General features: G+C 52.0%; 4 protein-coding genes across 4 annotated transcripts; 1 reads left to right on the top strand and 3 right to left on the bottom strand.

Annotated features, from left to right (window-relative positions):
• Positions 1 to 202: 202 nt before the first annotated feature.
• BO83DRAFT_363232 (sister chromatid cohesion factor PDS5) lies at positions 203 to 5,425 on the top strand. Its single transcript, XM_025529559.1, has 3 exons — positions 203 to 732; positions 846 to 2,519; positions 2,575 to 5,425. Exons 1-3 carry the CDS (start codon positions 376 to 378, stop codon positions 5,029 to 5,031), a joined length of 4,488 nt encoding a protein of 1,495 aa, XP_025387026.1. The 5' UTR covers positions 203 to 375; the 3' UTR covers positions 5,032 to 5,425.
• Positions 5,426 to 6,516: 1,091 nt separating this feature from the next.
• BO83DRAFT_399825 (SWI/SNF chromatin-remodeling complex subunit SNF5) lies at positions 6,517 to 10,413 on the bottom strand (the record flags this gene model as incomplete). The annotated part of the gene is made up of 4 exons (XM_025533354.1): positions 6,517 to 6,852; positions 6,964 to 9,147; positions 9,313 to 9,483; positions 10,363 to 10,413. The coding sequence occupies 4 exons, from the start codon at positions 10,411 to 10,413 to the stop codon at positions 6,517 to 6,519; spliced, it is 2,742 nt and encodes a 913-aa protein (XP_025387025.1).
• A 163-nt stretch (positions 10,414 to 10,576) lies between these two features.
• Positions 10,577 to 11,697, bottom strand: BO83DRAFT_409092 (endonuclease/exonuclease/phosphatase family protein). The gene has a single exon (XM_025534105.1). It carries the CDS (start codon positions 11,599 to 11,601, stop codon positions 10,705 to 10,707), a length of 897 nt encoding a protein of 298 aa, XP_025387024.1. The 5' UTR covers positions 11,602 to 11,697; the 3' UTR covers positions 10,577 to 10,704.
• A 514-nt stretch (positions 11,698 to 12,211) lies between these two features.
• BO83DRAFT_409091 (glucose dehydrogenase) lies at positions 12,212 to 16,513 on the bottom strand. Its single transcript, XM_025534104.1, has 9 exons — positions 15,962 to 16,513; positions 15,836 to 15,872; positions 15,697 to 15,767; positions 15,260 to 15,642; positions 15,013 to 15,200; positions 13,776 to 14,081; positions 13,345 to 13,669; positions 12,503 to 13,321; positions 12,212 to 12,434 (listed from the first exon to the last, which is right to left on the bottom strand). The coding sequence occupies exons 1-9, from the start codon at positions 16,145 to 16,147 to the stop codon at positions 12,239 to 12,241; spliced, it is 2,511 nt and encodes an 836-aa protein (XP_025387023.1). The 5' UTR covers positions 16,148 to 16,513; the 3' UTR covers positions 12,212 to 12,238.
• Positions 16,514 to 17,596: the final 1,083 nt, after the last annotated feature.

Genomic DNA, 17,596 nt, shown 5'->3' with positions numbered 1-17,596 from the left:
GGTGATTTTCTTGTGGTTCTTTTGGTCTCGCCGGTCGGACTTCCTTTGCTGTGCTGTGCTGTGCTGTGCTTTGCTTTGCTCTGCTCTGCTCTGCTTTGCTTTGCTCGGCCAGTCACTCACTCACTCCCTCCTCCTCCAAGTCCACCGTCTATCGGTTCTCTTCTTCTTCCCCCCCCCAATTTCTCCTCCCACGTGCAGCTTCCTTTCCTCCCTCTCCCCCCTTTTCGACACACATCATTTATCATCCGAGTCTTTTTTATCCCATCTCTTCGTCGACTGCCCCCCCTTCTATTCTACTCCTACCCCCCTCCGATACCGCGCATGGTGTATTGAAGCTCGTTCCAACTCCCTCGGCTTCCCCGCGCTTTGTCCACGATGCCCGCGCGCACTCGTCAGGGCCCCTCCGTCGCCTCGGAGGCCGTGGACCCGGAAGATACATCTGCGGGCCTGCGCCGTCTCAAGTTCAATGAGCCTCTATCCTGGCGCGTCGGACGGTCCGCCATTCCCATCGCCGATCTGCTGCAACGCTTGCAGACCCTGGCGCAGGAGCTTCGCCGATTGGAGCAGGAGGAAATTGATACGGACTCGCTGAAAAAGGTTTCGCAGGAGCTCGCGTCGGCTCATCTCCTGGCGCACAAGGATCGCGGCGTGAGAGCCTGGGCGGCGTGTTGTATCGTCGATGTCTTGCGTCTCTGTGCGCCCGACGCGCCTTTTACGGGCAACCAACTGAAGGTGCGCGGCCAATTGCCAACCCCTGAAGACGGTCGCACTCGGCCTTTTCCATTCATCTCTCGTTATTGCTTGCGCGCGATGATCGTGCTGACTGACATTCGCTCGAAATTTAGGACATCTTTACCTGCATCGTCTCGTCCATCGTCCCCGCGCTCGGGGACCCATCCAACTCCTACAATGCTCAGCACATCTACGTCTTGAATTCTCTTGCGGAGGTCAAGAGTATCGTGCTGATGACAGATCTGGACCATCCCGATTCATTGATCATCCCTCTATTTACGAGCTGCTTCGACATTGTCTCTGGGTCCTCTAAAACGTCTACGGGGGAGGAGGTCGCCAAGAATGTCGAGTTCGACATGACGCGCCTGCTCGTGACGGTTATCGACGAGACGCCTGTTCTTGCCGCCGATGTGGTCGATGTCATAGTGGCCCAATTTCTGCGCATTGACCCCCGTGCCATGGAGGCGCCGAATAAGAGAGGGAAGAGAGGCGATGCGCCGGTGGATGCGAAACAGGGAACGCTTCTTCTGAAAGACTACCCTCCTGCGTACAATATGGCCAAGGCCATCTGTCAAGCATGCCCGGAGAGGATGACGAGCCACATTAGCCAGTATTTCAACAACGTTATCATTGATGCGTCTGCGGAGGGTGCGAATGGATCCTCGAAGGGCGGCCATCGCAAGCCCAATCTGGACGATTCCGACGAGGAGGGAGAAGACATCAAGGAATTGAGCAAGGCGCACCGCCTCATCCGAGAACTGTGGAGAGCATGTCCCGAGGTGTTGCAGAACGTGGTTCCGCAACTCGAGGCGGAATTGTCAGCAGAGTCGCTGTCCTTGCGTCTCCTGGCTACCCAGACCATTGGTGATCTTACGGCAGGTATCGGGGTTGCTGGACCACCCCCTCCGCCGCCGATGGATCCTGCCGCTTATCCGCCGGTGGCCATAGAGGAGTACGCGCAGACGATCCCTCAACCTAGTGTTCTTCTCACCCCCTTCTCTCCGAAACCCTTCTCGCAGACACACAGCTCCACTTATGAAAGCTTTCTGAGTCGCCGGCTGGACAAATCCGCCTCAGTAAGAGCTGCTTGGGTCACCGTTGTCGGCCGGATTCTGCTGACATCTGCGGGTGGCTCTGGCTTGAGCGAAAGCGAAGAGCAGTCGCTCATCAAACATATCGCCTCGATGCTTCGCGATGCGGACGAGAAGGTGCGGGTTGCCGCCGTCGATGCCATCAGCAACTTTGGCCTGACCCAGGTCGTTAACAAGTTGGGCGCCAGTGGAGGCTTTTCTACCCCTGATTCCGTCCTATTCATCCTTGCCGAGCGAGTCAAGGACCGCAAGCCACAGGTCCGCGAGCACGCAACGCAGACCTTGGCTCGAATCTGGGCCGTTGCAGTGGGTGAAATTGAGCAGGCGAACGAGCCAGCAGTCACTCTGCTCAAGGATGGACCCTCCAAGATCTTCGATGCCTTCTTCACCAATGATCCTGACATTCACGTCTTGATCGATCGCGTCCTCTTCGATATTCTGCTTCCGCTCAACTATCCTCCCGCCAAGAGTAAGCTGACGCGGAGTAGCTCGAGTCAGTCTCAGAAGCAGAAAGACTCGCAGGCCTCGGAAGGCGATGGAGATATCGACGTTGACAAGATTCGGGCCCGTCGCATACTCACCCTTCTCAAAAGCCTCGATGAGAAGGCGAAAAAGGTGTTCTTTGCCATGCAAGCCCGTCAAATATCTATGAGGACAGCGATGACGGTCTATCTGCAGGCTTGCGAGGAGTACAATGTAAGTTCCGAGGCAGTCCCTTTGAAAATTCAGTGCTGATGCCTTTTTGATATAGGGCGGCGTGATGGAGAAGGACCAAGAACGAATTAAGGCTCAGTTGAGCAAAGTGATTGACACCTTGTCCAAACTTCTCCCTGATCCGTCGCGGACATCTGCAGATCTCTGGAAATTCGCCAAGGTGCACGACCGGCGTGGTTACCAGCTGATCCGGTTCTCAATGGCTGCGGTCAGTGATTACCGGACCGTAGTCAAAGCCATCAAAGAGCTGGGAAGGCGGTTGCAAAGCTCCAACAATTCCTCCCTGCTTGATACTCTCACGCCTCTCTTGTATCGCTCCAGCTCATTGGTGTTCAACAGAAGCCATATTCCAGCCATCATGAGTCTTTCAAGAACGGATGAGAATGGCTTGGCTAACCCTGCCCAGGAGATGTTGCGGGAGATCTCTTCTCGAAATCCCGAGGTACTGGAAGCGCAGGTCCAGGAAATGTGCAAAGATCTGGAATCGCAGACGCCCAGCTCCTCCACGAAGGATGGTGCGGGCACCGAAGAGATCCTCAAAGCATGCTCTGGTTTCGCAAAGAAGCTCCCATCGAAGCTTCCCAAGGAACGGAAATTCCTCCAGTCATTGGTGAGCTACGCACTGCACAGTCCGTCACCTAGAGCGGCGAAGCATGCTGTTTCTATCCTCATGGCTGTTGCCGATAAGAAGGAGATGTACGCCAAGGGCCTGATACAGAAATGCGTTTCCGACTGGGCTTACGGATCTGATCGCTTTCTCACCAAATTGGCTACCTTGTCCCAGCTGAACCTTTTGGCTCCGCGGGAGGCAGATGATGAGAGTGACGCTATCATCTCGATTGCCGTCAACAAGATTCTCTTGACCAATCGCTCTCCTCAGCCAGACGCTGGGTATGCGTGGTCTGATGTAGTGGATGATGAAACAGCAGCCAAGGAGTGGGCTCTGAAGATCATTGTCAATCGCCTACGTGCGAAGGATGGCTCGGATGACGAAGAGGACTTCCGTGCTCACGCCGGACCGGTCTACGATACTCTGAACAAACTCGTCGTAAACGACGGCGAATTGTCTAAGAAGAAGGACACGCCCGCAACGCAAAAGTCACGGCTACGTCTATTGGCCGCCAGGTCACTGCTCAAGCTCTGTGCGTCCCATGGACTTTGCGACCAGTTGCTTAGCCCGCGGGATTTCAACTCGATCGCTTTGGTCGCTCAGGACCCAGTCCTCGAGGTGAGAAGTGGATTTATCAGCCAGCTCAAGAAAAAGCTTGTACAGAAAACGCACTTGAGCTACCGTTGGTACACAGTCCCCTTCCTCCTCGCCTTCGAGCCTATCGCCAGCTTGAAGGACAGCACACTTACCTGGCTGCGGTCGCGAGCTTCATTCTTCTCGCAACAAACCAACGGCAAAAGAAGCGATCAACAGACGGTCATGGAATCCCTGTTCTCCCGTCTCCTGTCCCTTCTCGCCTACCACCCCGACTATCCTCCGGCTGAAATGGAAGAGTCTACTCGGGTAGCCGAACTAGTCGACTTCTCCCGCTACATTCTCTTCTATTTGCAGGCTGTGGCCAATGAACACAACCTGTCACTGATCTTCCACATCGCACAGCGTGTCAAGCAAACACGAGACGGTATCACGAAGACTGACGAGATGAGCACCCGTCTCCACACGCTATCAGACCTAGCCCAAGCGACCATTCGTCGCTTTGCGGACATCTACTCGCAACAGCGCAAGTTTGGAGGCGCAGCTGGCGGCACCAACATCCTGCAGACTTACCCTGGTAAGATGGGAGTGCCAAGCTCGATCTTCGCTCCGATGGGTAGCCACCGCGAGGCGCAAGAGGTCGCGGATAAGAATTTCTTCCCGGAAGAAGGCGAGGACTTGCTGGATCGCATCGTGCGATCCGTCATGAGGACCAAGAGCGGGTCCCACGGTTCAGCAAAGAAGAGAAAGCCCGAATCGGCTGAAGCAGGCGGCGACGCAAGCGCTACGAAGAAGGCGCGGAAAGACAAGGAGAAGAAGCCCGCGCGCCCGCGCAAGTCTTCCGGCTCCGCGGGAGCCACCAGGACCCCTAAGAAAAAGAAGAAGGACGACGACGGTTGGTCCTCGGATGAGGGAGCTGCCAAGAAAGCGAGCACGGCAGCAAGGAGACGCAGCAGCAGAGGTGCATCCCGGAGAGTCAGTTACGCGGACCGGGACAGCGATGAAGATGATATGGAAATGGACGAGTGGGAGGAAGAGCAAGCCGATGAACAAGAGGAAGCAGAAGGGGAAGAGGGCGGTGCCGACAGCGAGGAGGACAACGACAGCGTCGACCTTCCAGACAAAGAAGCAGCCCTGGACGAGATCCTAAGCGACAGAGAAGACTCGCCTCTCTCATCGCCGCCGCCTACATCCCCGCAGAAACCCACAGAGCAAGCACCTGCAAAACCGAGTGGCAATGGCAAACGAACCTCGACTCTACCAAACCGGCGATCCTCTCGAAGAGGATAAGAGGATCTGGATACCCTCTCTCCCCTGAGTGTTTAGCTAGCATGTATGTATCAAAAACCAGCGCGAAGTGAACATGTGATATTTGCAGCGTCAGTTCGAAATGATTTATATTGTATCTTTCATTGACTTGTCGGAGTGGTGTCATCCTTTGTATCTTCCTCTTCTACTTATGAATCTGTTGAAGTTGCTCCCCCCTCCCCAACCTACCACATCATTAAGCAATCAAACCATCCGTCTTTCATATCATCGATGCAATCAGAAGTGGAACTGAATATGAATTCAATCGAATTGTGTATACCCATCTCCATCATCTATCTATCTTCTTCAAATCGCAGTTTATCTCATTTCTCTTGTCAAGTCCACCCTTCCCGCAAGCAGTTAAGCATATGTGTGTGTGTGTGTGTATGTATGTATGTACTCCGTCCACATGTATATTGTCTATCTATCTATCTATTCATCCATATATCTATCTATCTGGTCTATCTGTCTGTCCGTGTCTCTTCATCTTCCTCCTCCTCCTCCTCCTCCTCCTCCTCCTCCTCCTCCTCCTCCTCCTCCTCCTCCTCCTCCTCCTCCTCTCTTTTCCCCTTTCCCTATTGTATAAAACCAGTCCTACCATTCTCATGTCACTCTTCTCATTTGACCCCCAGGATAGTGACCAATGAAGACGGAGTATATATGTAAATATCAAGTAGCTAGCAAGTCACGTCACGTCACATCAACTAGGCCGATGGCGATTTTGGAATGTGACGGGACTCTCTTATCTACTAAACTACCACTAACTACTGCTGCAATTACTAGTAGACTGGTTGGTTGGTCCCTGCAGTGAAGGATTATAAGTGTTAACTTCAGCTGGTGGGCGGTTCTGCATCAAAAGTAGTTTGTTGTATTATCATAATGATAAAATTAGATTTACAGACCTGCTACAGACAATTGATTGGTATTTGAATCTACTAGGGAGCTTGAATACGGTATGTATGTGATATGTCACCGAATATGTATGTATTCATCCGGGGTAATGGAATTGCCAAGTTCGATGATTTCCCTTGCAACGCTGCCCAAGAAAGCACAACAATAACGAAGAGGTCCCTTATTTACGCCGACCATGAGGTAGGTAGGTAGGTAGGTAGGTAGGTATGGTGAAATGACAGGGTGTAGAGGATGTAGCAGAGAAAGAGAAAAGGGATGAGTATCCATCTTCCAAGGCATTTCTGATAGTAGAGACATCCAACGAGATGGAAATATGGAATCAAGGGATAGGATAGGATAGAATGGATGGATGGGAAAAACCAAGAACAATCGCTCAGTCATGTACATACACAGACATCAATGATTCGAAGTAGACAGTCAAGAGGATGATGCCAAAGGCTGGGAACAATTGAAGAGTCAATAAAGGAAGGGAAAGAAGAGTATAAAGTGTACATTGATGCGGGTTAATGAGTGAAAAATAGACACCCCCCTGCTCCATCATTCAATCATTAATTACTATGATGCATTGCCCCCGGTTGCGGCTACGGCTGCTGTTTTCGCAACACGTTCTTCCACCCGCTCTTTGTGTTGGCGGTTCCGGAGATGTACTTCAAAATTGTCGACTGTCGTGCCGGGTCCTGGAGTGTACAGCTTACCCGGACAGTCGTGGCAGCGAATGCGAGGGAGGTATTGGTATTTCAGCTTGTGGCCCGGCTGACTGCTAGAGTTTGCTACCGGCAGCATGGTTTCCGTGTCAACAGCGGTGTAGCGCATGACCCCTTCGAAAGAGTCGTTGGGATAGGAAAGTTTTAAGCGTGCGAGTCCCGCTGCAAGCCAACTTGGCGGCGGGGGCTAAATAAAATCATGTTAGTATGTGGCTGTCTGCGGCACTTCTTCGGTAGCCAGACATTGCGGCCCGTGTGGAGGTGACGAGATGGAAGTAATAGGTCGTTAGTTACTCACCCCGGGGACTCCTGGCTGGGGGGGATGAGGAGCATCTACGGCTCCGATCTGTTGGGCGGGGACTGGTCGTTGTCCGGGAGGAGGAACGCTGGGTACACGGATTTCAGGTTGGGGAGCGGCGGGCGGAGCCATGGGGTTCGGAGTGGGAGTCTGAACTTGGGGTGTGCTCTGCTGCGAGGCTGGTTGTGCTGCCGGGGTCGCAAGTCCTTGTATTGACTGCAGGCCATGCGTGAGGAATTGCCGGAATTTCTCTTTGGAGATCTTGAGCTTGACGAGCAGCTTATCCGGCTCTTCTACAACGCTCTCCTCGCGAATCTCGCGCCTGCGACTTGCGGCTCTCGCCTCGTTATGTGGCTCGGGCGTGGCGGACTGGCCCAAACTCGCTCGCAGTGCCGCATGTGCCGCGCTGGCAGCTCCTCTCATGCCTCGTGTACGTGCCGTTCCTTGAGCTAGGTGAGGCCCGATAGCAGGAGAGCCGGTGATGGACGATTCGTCACTGTCGGACTCCTCGGACTCCTCTCCGGTATCCCGCAAGCCGACGGCAGCGCGCCTAGAACGGCTCGAGCCCGACCGCTTGTACACGTTGCTATCCTCCAGGGACGCTGCGCAGTTGGGTATGACTGTCGAGACGAGCATGGTCCGGATAGTGCGTTGACGATCCTTGAGGTCGGGCAGTGCGGGTCCACCACGCCGGTTGACAGACCGCTTCTGTCGGCGTTGATCTCGCGATATCGACACCTCAGTCCGCTCGAGCTCCGTTTCGTTCAGTTCGTATAGGTAGGGAGTGAATTCCTTTGCTGCCTGGAAAGGTCGGAAGGAAGAGGTCAGAGGGGTAGGAAGGAATGCGGTCTTCAGGTCCGGATCGTCGATCGGACGGCCATCGAAGGGGTGGGAGAGGATGTAGAGGGATTTGGTGAAAAGTTGTGACTGTTCGCGGATTGAGTGTGCGATCGCGGTCGTGAACTCGCCGGAGAGAGACAGGTCGTCGGTCATACGCTCCGCAAACTCCTCGGGGGAGTTGTGAGGGTCATTGATGTCCCACTCAAACTGGTCAATCAGTGTATGTTGGCCAATCGTAATGTTCAATTTGACTAGAATGCGCATCTCATCATTCTTGTAGGCGCTGTAGGGGAGGTGAGGATCCAATGGCTCTTCTTCCATGAAGATCTGAGGATAATAATCGCAAAGCTGCTCCTGGATACTTGAAGAGATCATCCGTATCAGCGGTGCACACGACTCGATAGGGATCTGTAGATCCTCTACGAGCTTCTCTGCGAACAAGTCGGGAGAAATCACGCGATCATGAAGATTCCACGTGAAAGTATCACGGATCTTGATCTTTTCCCAGTCGATATCCAAGCGGATTGGCACTAAATCTTCGATTTGTTCATTCTGCGTCTTCAGATCCTTGCGGGAGATTCGGAGTTCCCTCGTCCGCCGGTTCCCGGGACGACGTCGATTCGCAGGATATAATAGCTGGGGATGTTGATTCCGCAAATCGGTGCGCTGATTGCCGAAGCCTTCGTAGCCAACACCATAAAGAGCTGCTGGGTTCATGTGGTTCTCGCGTCGTACGGCCAAGAAGTAATCGCGCTCAGCGCGTTTCTGATGTAAAAGCTCCTGGCTGGGATTTTGCCATGCTGTCAAGGCGGAGTGGTGGAATTCCCGGTTGACATAGTCTTCAAGAAGAATCTTGTCGGCGGGGGTTTCACGTACACGTACGGGGAGGCTTTCTGTCGATTGGGAGGAGTTGATAACAGAGCCATCCCGGGATCGTTTCTTGCTCGACGCGGATCCATTGGCACTGTTTGCCTGAGAAGAAGGTGATGGATTGCCATTCGACGCGTCATGGGCGGATTCGGTAGAGCCTAGAGACACCCCTGATGCGGCGAGAACAGCCTTTGCGTTCTGCTTTCCCTCTGCAATCGCATCAGATCCGCCCGAACCTTGTCCGGAAGAAGTCTCGGACGCGACGGCGCCATAATCCCCGCTTATGTTAGACATCCCTGAACCAATCTGTCCTTCGTCTGTCGGGGCGTCAATTGAAAACTGTTCAGGCTGAGAGAGGTCAGGCGAGGGCATGCTGGGGATAGGAAGATTGAAGTGTTCCGCGGTCGTCCTTGGCGTGTCGGGCGAGGCAAAACAGACGTCACTTGCACGGATAGGTGGAGAGATGAGGAGGCACTAATTGAGCGGCGAGGATGGATAACTGATGAAAATGGACGACACTCAGTCACGGCAGCATCCTTGAAGGACTACTGTAGGATCGGACGCATCCAAGTCAGCTAGCTGTATGAGAGAGTCCCATGTGTAAGAAAAGTCAATGGTAGTGGCGACGCGACGGCGCACCGGGCGGAGGCGCGATACGTCGTCGGATGTGCGCAACGGACAAGCATGTCGCAAAGCTACTCCCAGGTGAGTCGCATCAACCAAGTCCTGATTAGAGATCGCTCCGACAGCAAGAGCCGCACGGCACGCGCGGAGGATCAACAGCGAAGAAGGCAATGGATGACTGACGAGCTGGGGAGGGAGGAAGCAAAGAAGACATACCAACCAACCGGCAGGAAGGGAAGGAAGGGAATGCAGGACGAATTGGGGACGCGACCGAGCAAGAATAAAGGTAACACGATTAAAACAACAACAAAAAAGAATGATACTAACCAAGAAGGAAGGGGACAGAATAATATCCGTAATCCGAGCAGAGCGACTCGGGGATGGCTGGTACCAGGGCAAGACTCAGGCAGATGTGGATGGGTCTGCGTGCCGGTCTGGGTCTTTCTTTTGCCTTTCACAAGTGAAGGAAACGGACGAGAACCGGGCTAATCAGCTGACGTTTGCTCCCGGGAGGGGATCTGGCCGGTATTCGATCACACTTCCAGCTCCAGCTCCCGATTCTTTTTTAATTTCTGGTCCCGAGCTCCCCTGATTCGATCTCCAGATAAGATGCTAGACGCGATCCAATCGTTGGATCGCACAAGAACGTGGGGTGGTTTGGGTGGTTTTGCCCCCGACTTCTTAGTAGTGGCTTTTTTGGCGGGTTTTTCCTTTGCGGCGGGAGGGAAAAAAAGAGGAGAGAGAAGAGGAGGAAGAAGGGGAAACGGGCGCGAGAAAAGGTCGACTGAGAGTAAGTAGGTAGTAACAAGGTCGCTCTTCTGCGCTGCCCGGCCCGTTACAAGTCTGGTCTGCTCGGGTTCCCGTGTGTGAGGGCAGAATGGCTAGGGGAAGGGGGCAGCTAGGCTGGTGCCAGCAGGACCAGCAGAGTCTCCTGCGATCACCAACCGGTTCGCAGGGCCTTCAGGGACTCTCATGAAGCCATTCCAGGTCCATTCTTCTGCTGCTCTGCCTTCTGGTCTGATCGTAACCTTCCTTACGCTGGATACTGTATGCCTGCGGTAATACCGTTCGCTGTCTCGTATGGTAAGCAGCGCGTGTCCGCTCGCTATCCCACATTGGGACGTCATGTGACACTACACCATTCCCGAGTAGGTAAAATGAGGGACGCTAGGGCGTCATTGCCGGCCCTTAGGCGTCACCGAGCCGTTTTGATGGTGGATTGACCGGGTCTTCGGATCGGTACGGATGTGTATCAATTCTTTCCTTCCCACTTCTGGCTGATCTCCCTCGCAATTAAAGTCCATCTTCTTAAGTATTTGCGTCTTTCTATCCCTACTGAAGTATAAAAAGCATTCGGAAATTCTGGGAAACATGAAACCCAGCTGATGGGGCCTTGACGCTAGTTGACTAGTCGTATAACATCACATCAATGACCACCGCCCGATGGTCCGAGTTAAAGACCCCATCGTCGAATCGGTTCGCCAATACTGCATAGCCCTCCACTGCCCATGGCTGACGACCATGGCTAAGAACCTTGTCTGCCGTTGACTCGAGCAGTACGTAGTCAATGCGCGTCGGATCCTGTCCTTCATGTCCAAACCCCGTCCAGGTTTTGTGGTTTCCGTAATGCTCCCGAGGGTTTACCAACTTCGCTGCGTCTGCCAAAGGTGACTCCGGCGCCGTCAAGACGGTATACGCCTCTTGGTCTTCCTGACTATTGAAGTCCCCTGTGAGGAACATCCCCGAGATCATGGGGCCAAAGGCTTTCCCAGTCCGATACTCCTGCAATTTGTGCAAAATAATATGGGCTGCTTCTAGTCGGGACCGAGACCCTTGATCGTCCAGGTGGGTATTCATTGCCAAGATCGTCTTGCGACTGGCACGGTGGGTAAAGACACCGATGGTCACGATGCGAATCGAGGCGGCATCCCAGCTCTTAGAGGGAATGTCGGGCGTCTCAGATAACCAGACAGTCTCGCAGTGTCGTAGTTGCCAGATGGAAGGCTGGAAGAGGATAGGCGAATATTCGCCTGCTTTGCAGCCGTCATCTCGTCCCACTCCGATATAGTCCCACGCATTGTTCTGCTTGGAAGCATTGAGTCCAGTGAGGATGTCAACCAGCTGGATGTGTAGGACTTCCTGTAGACAAATAAAGCCTTCCGCATGGCGTGTGTTGTACTGCAGCTCGTTCAAGAGAAGCTGTACTCTGTCTGCCCAGGGGCGCTCGCCTTTGAAAGGTGAGGAGGTAGCATATCGGATGTTGTGTGTAAGGATGCGAAGGGGGAGCTCTGTCGCAACCCTCATGGTGGATTAAAGGGCAAGAATTACAGTAGACAAGCCTAATAATCAAGAAATGAATTACTCACTAGCGATGGAAATAATAGGAAATTTGAAACGAAGTTGGGTTAAGTACTGAAAAAGGTGAGGGGGTGAGATCGCCTCCGATGATCGATCTTGTGATTGGACCAGACCTGCATGAGACTCTCATGTAGTATTAGTTGAAACCAGTAAGTACGACTACTTAGGAAACACAAGGCTAATTATATGAGTTACTGTTGTGTGTCTGTCACTTAAACGGAAAATACCTTGAGGATTCCGTCTATCGGGGCATTCTTCGCTGAAGGATATGCCGTCTGCTACAAGGCCACCTCCGCCATTACTTCTTCTGGGCGGGAGAGGACGACTATGCCGACACATCAGACACTGTTAAATGTTCAATCTGTATTAAGTTTCTTTCGTACTACTTGTAATGAGTAGTCATGTAGAGAAGTAGTATTCTAACGTTTGTGAAAGTTGTACACCGTTGTGAAGAGTTACGAATTTTTATTGATATATATATATATTGCTACTAGTAGTAAGGAGGTTGATAGTATATACAATACAATAGTATGACTCTGACTATTACTAATGACATGCGTCTGCTATGTATTAAAAACAGTTATTAGACCCTACAAACACCCGAAATAATGTCCGCAGCTTGTTCAGCCAACGCGTATACACACGCTTGTATATGTGTGCTCAATGGAGTCGGAATTACGCTCGCATCGACAACTCGCAAACCTTCAATTCCTTTGACGCGTAAATCGCTATCAACCACTTTGCCCATGCAAGCACCGCCCGTAGGATGGTACAGTGTCCTGTGCTCATTAGCAATATTCTCTCCCACATAATGATATGTAGTATGGCAGAGCAAATATGGTCTTACGCAGCTCGACGACGGATGAGATCATCGATAGCTTCATCATCCGTATCAGGACCTAAGGGTAGATATTTCTCCTCGACTGTTTCTGAAACAATCATTTCCTGTCCCGCTGGAGTATCGCATAAGACTTCTCGCAATCTCCGAAGTCCCTCACGCAGGACATATCGATCAGCCTCCGTAGCACAGTAATTAGGATCAATGCGAGGTGCGCTACGGACGTCTCGATCTGCTAATTTGATGCTGCCCCGAGAAGTTGGAAGCATACAGGACACGCCTGTCGTAATATGTGTACCGTCTACTGCAATGCTAGGGTCCTGAGCGTTGTGCGCCACATAGACGGTAAAGGTTTCCACATGCACGCGCTGGGAGGCAATCAGCGGATGCTCATCTGGGTTGCAATTGGGGTCGTCCTTGGCCAGTGCTTGCCGGAAACCATCGAGAGGCACTGAATCTAAGGCCACAAAGTCAATGGGGTTTCCCCGGAAGAAAGCTGGATCAGTGAAGGCGGGTGATCCAATTGCTAGCCCCTTCTCTGGGTGCTTCAACTGCCACCATTGCGAGATTACTACATGGTCCGCAAAGTGACGGCCCACATCCGGAAGATCAAGAACAACATTGATCCCATGTGCCCGTAATTCTTCCGCTGGGCCAATACCCGACAGCATCATGAGCTGAGGGGTACGATATGCGCCCGCAGCAATGATAACCTCTTGACGTGCAATGATCTGGCTTTCGTCCTTATCCTCCAATACTACACCTATTGCAACCTTTTGAACCCCACGTTCCTCCACTAGCACTCGCTTGACCAGGGTTTCAGTCATGCTAGCAGATAAACGGAGCTCGACATTTGTCGTATCCCGTTTTCGCGATTCTCACCAACTTCAGCCAGCCCATAAGGACTGCCGGAATTGATGTCGGGGTTATATGTTACACCGACGGAATTCCAGGCCTCTTGCACCAGTTGACGAAGAGGGTACCTACGGCCTGTAGACGAAACAGACTCAGTTTTAATAGGGCCATCAAAGCCATGAACTTCGGGGTCGGCCGAAGGATCGAAGTGATGCTCAAGCTTCCGGAAATAAGGCAGGAGACCTTGGTAGCTCCATCGAGAGTCACCGACTAAGCTGGCCCAGAGGTCATAGTCTTCTTTTGCACCTCGCATCCATCCGCCTAATCGCACCACATAGAATTCATCAGCTCTGGACTGTATAAAAAAAAAAACCCACCGTCGCCACCTCAAAGTTTAGGATTCCGATCTATGATTGCTAAAGCTCACCACTGTTGATTGTGGTACTACCACCCAGAGCCTTCCCCGCGTGATTTGAGAGTATACGATCAGAAAGATGTTTCTGCGGCACCGTCTCGTATGTCCAATCAAGCTCTGATCCAAGTAACTGAGTGGCTTTACTTCCGTCTGGTACGAGGGGGTGGTTGCTGGCATCAGGGCCGGCTTCGATAAGCAAGATCGACAAAGAGGAGTTGTATTGCTTCAGCCGTGAGGCTAGGACACAGCCAGCTGTACCACCACCGACAATAACGTAGTCAAATTGCTCACTTGTAGTCATATTGGTATCCACAGGGGCTGGTTTCGTTATCACGGTGGGGTATAAAAAAGGGATATTATACCTGGGGTTCCGAGGGTGTATAGAAGTCGATCACAGAACTTCTACAGCGATCAAAGGGGCACTAACCCCGCTCGTGAGCCTACTCACACCAAGCAGAATAGCTGTTGCTGAAATGGAAACTAAATCCAGCATATACCTTAGGGATCTCCATAGGCATTTGGTGACGTCACTTAAGGCCGCCAGCTCCATCTTGACCCGATTAAATAGTCTGACCGGTGAGAAGATGAGCATGCCCGAGCGCACCCCTGCCAAATTTCGCCCGTATTTACCCTGTACATTGTAGGTACAAGATGCGCCGAAGGATGGCAGAACACGAGGTAGTGCATGACAAGGCTGCGAAAAGAAGAAAAAAAGACCCCCAATCCCACCACGGGAACTTGCATGCAAGTCAGATTTTAGCCTGTTGGTGAATGATTGGTTGAGGGACGGAACGCGTGTGATGAAAGGAATGGCACTCTTGTTTCAGCCCAAGCGGAAACACATTTGGCAGTAACGAAGTACAGAATGTCGTATGGGAGTTGCGACTAGGACGTTTGGTGGAAAGTGGGTGGGAATGCTACAATTTTTATTGTCATTTTCGCTATCATTTTCTGCCCGGCCTTAATCGATCCAGTCTGCCCACTGATGACCGTTCAACTGACCATTCAGTCTGCACTCGCACTGCGCCCGGCTCTAACGATAGAAAAGGATCTGGCTGTTGTGCTTGCCCGATTGCCTCTGTCCAATTGGCCCCGAACCCTCGGATGATAGATCGAGATGAGTGGACTGAGCCTGTCTCCGTGACCGCCGTCTTCGATGTTAATGTTTGAGTGCATTCATGCAAAGTCGTTGGTCGCAGACGCTTTAGCAAGTGACATGAAGGGTTGTATGCCGATCGTTCATATGGACCGTTCTCCATAGAATGGAAAGGAGCGAGCCAGTCGAGCAAAGGCCACAGCACAGGAGAATTGGCTATCATAAGCGCCACCGTCCACTCCACCGTTGTCCAAATGCTGATCATCTTGCCATGGTCGTTAATGGCAGAAAAGTCCGTTCTGGCGATGGTTACTGTGCGAACCGCAGTAATGGCAACAACACTGTTTGGAAGCAGGTTAGTGCCCGGCCTGCTTGAAAGAGGCAGTGTCGAGTTACTTACAATAACCCCAAGATCAGAAGACTGATCATCACTAGTTTCTCCGGTCGGGTAATCTTTGTTCTTATTATTCTAGGCAGCGGTAAAACTAGAATTGCGGCATTTGTCACAACGTCAATGATGCTCACTGCCATAAAGGCGGCATTTCGATTGATGCAGTGGCCTTCCGAATGTTGCAGGTTCCAGTTGTAGCTCAATGGGCGACAGTTCAAAAGGCTTATGAGGGTAGCCCCAAGGCTCCAGGCAATGCAGACCGCCATGATGACCAAGATCGCATGTCGAGCGGCCTTGGATGAAGCAGCGAGGGATCTGAACAGGGCCATCAAGATACTGCATTTCACCAAGCCCAGTCCTGTGGCGTAAGCCAACCGAAGATAGTAGACACACTGTATGCAGTCATTAGTATCGAAGCGTTGGCAGCCTATTGGGCGCATACATACCTTGAATGTGAACGTAAGCCGCCAACTCTGTGTCTGAGACGTTGGGTAGCCACCGTGCCCGATTGTCAGAACTAGTAGGCAAATGCGACATCCGTTAGAATCCAACAAGTCCTTTTCTGGGGTAGCCGCGAAAACATACTCAGGTAGGTCGCCACGGCGTAGGAGTAGAATAAGAGCTGCAACGATCCCGTCAGATGTTGAGCTAGAAGGACCAAGATGAATCCTTTTTTGGATTGTCGGCGAGGGAATTGTCAACAAGACTTACCAGAGACACGAGCGTCATGGACTCTGGCATGGAAAATAATGGCCTTCGTCTTCTAGACAACCAGAAGCGGAAACCCGTGGTGAGCGTTGCCAGGAACAGGCACACGGCCAAGGTGATGGCCACATCCCTTCCATCATGAGACAGCTCTGCTGTGCGCTTTCCTATTGCCTCTGTAATCGAGCCCATGATGCCGGCTGCGGGCACTGATAAAACGCACCCGTGTAAAGGGAAGGGTGACACATCGGGAGGCCGATACAACGATGCCTCTCAAGGACATTGCGCTCGTCTGACGAGGAGAGGGGCGTATATAAGACCGTAACTTCGCATCCTGTCAGAACGCATTGTTGATTAGGCCTTCGCCCCCAAACTTTTCAAGCAAACTCAACGCTGGGGCGGTATAAGGGGCCCGTCAGAGAGAAGGTAAGCCCCGAAAATATGCAGGACATCCATGTGGTGGTCACACATGGGCGGGGGGGCCAAATCCTGCAGACTTCGGGTAGGCTGAGGGAAGCCATTGATCAATAAAAAGTAGCCATGAAGCGTGGATGGTGGATGCACGTTAGCGGGCCATGAGGCAGTGACAGACTTGAACACTCCACCTTCTCTTACTTAATATTATTGCTGCACAGATGGCTGGGTATGCCCATTACCTTGCAGGGTTTCTACTATCCTATAATGTGTGCTTATTATTGATTTGCCATGGTCTCATCTCAAGCAGAACACACGAGTAGTCATCAAGTGGGATAGGCTTGGCGGGATAGCCCGAAGACATGGGAAAATTAAGTAGTAGATCAGCACTATCATCACATGGCGAGGCTCTCCTTCAGCAAGCACTAGATTCCTTCACATTTCTGGAGCACAACCATGGTCTGAGCACCATCTCTTCTTCTCATAATTTCGAAACCAAACCAATGGTCAAAGCTAGTTTCTGTTAGTTGCTGGCTCAGAGATATTAACTCCTAGCCAGCGTGCAAGAGCCGTGGCCCGCGTACTTTCTACACAGTCAAGCCATGTTCAAGCCATGTGCAAGCCAACGATTTCGTCTGGGTTGACGTGGAACATAGAGCGGTCAGCCACGCAGCAACCTTTCCCATATCGAAAGCGAAGGAAAATCTTGCATAAATATCCTTTGAAAAAAGTACTACGCTGAAGAAGAAACAATGACCCTAGTCGCGCTGTTCCGTCGTGGTCTCGGCTCCGCTGGAATGACACGCAGCGATCGTTATTAGCACTCTCAACCAGCCATTATTTATTCCTGGAATCGTATCCAGGACACCATCACTCTGGCTTGGCGGGCCTCATGTGCTGTAGCGTCAAGGGCATAATCTAAGTTTGACAGCGGTCTGAACCTTCAATCCGACAAAACCTCCGCAGTCCGGTTCGTGCCATCTACTAATGCCAAGGAGGAGGTTTGTCCTACTGTGTACTACAGTGAAAGGGGTACAGTCTAGTTTGAAGATCTCGCACGCGATCGGTTTGCAAGCAGTAATGATGAGAACAACTTGTGGCGACTGAGACCTGAGGTGTGATGTCATACTGGATAATCTGGAACTTGCACTTACTTGGTATGACATGGGGCAATCATTAGGATGGGAATGATCAAGAGAAGTTGTACGCCTGTCACGGGATAACTTC

This window comes from Aspergillus eucalypticola (genome assembly GCF_003184535.1).
Source record: "Aspergillus eucalypticola CBS 122712 chromosome Unknown BO83scaffold_16, whole genome shotgun sequence".
NCBI lineage: Eukaryota > Fungi > Ascomycota > Eurotiomycetes > Eurotiales > Aspergillaceae > Aspergillus > Aspergillus eucalypticola.
The sequence above is the reverse complement of the archived record's forward strand: the minus strand, read 5'-3'. Positions and strand labels throughout refer to the sequence as shown.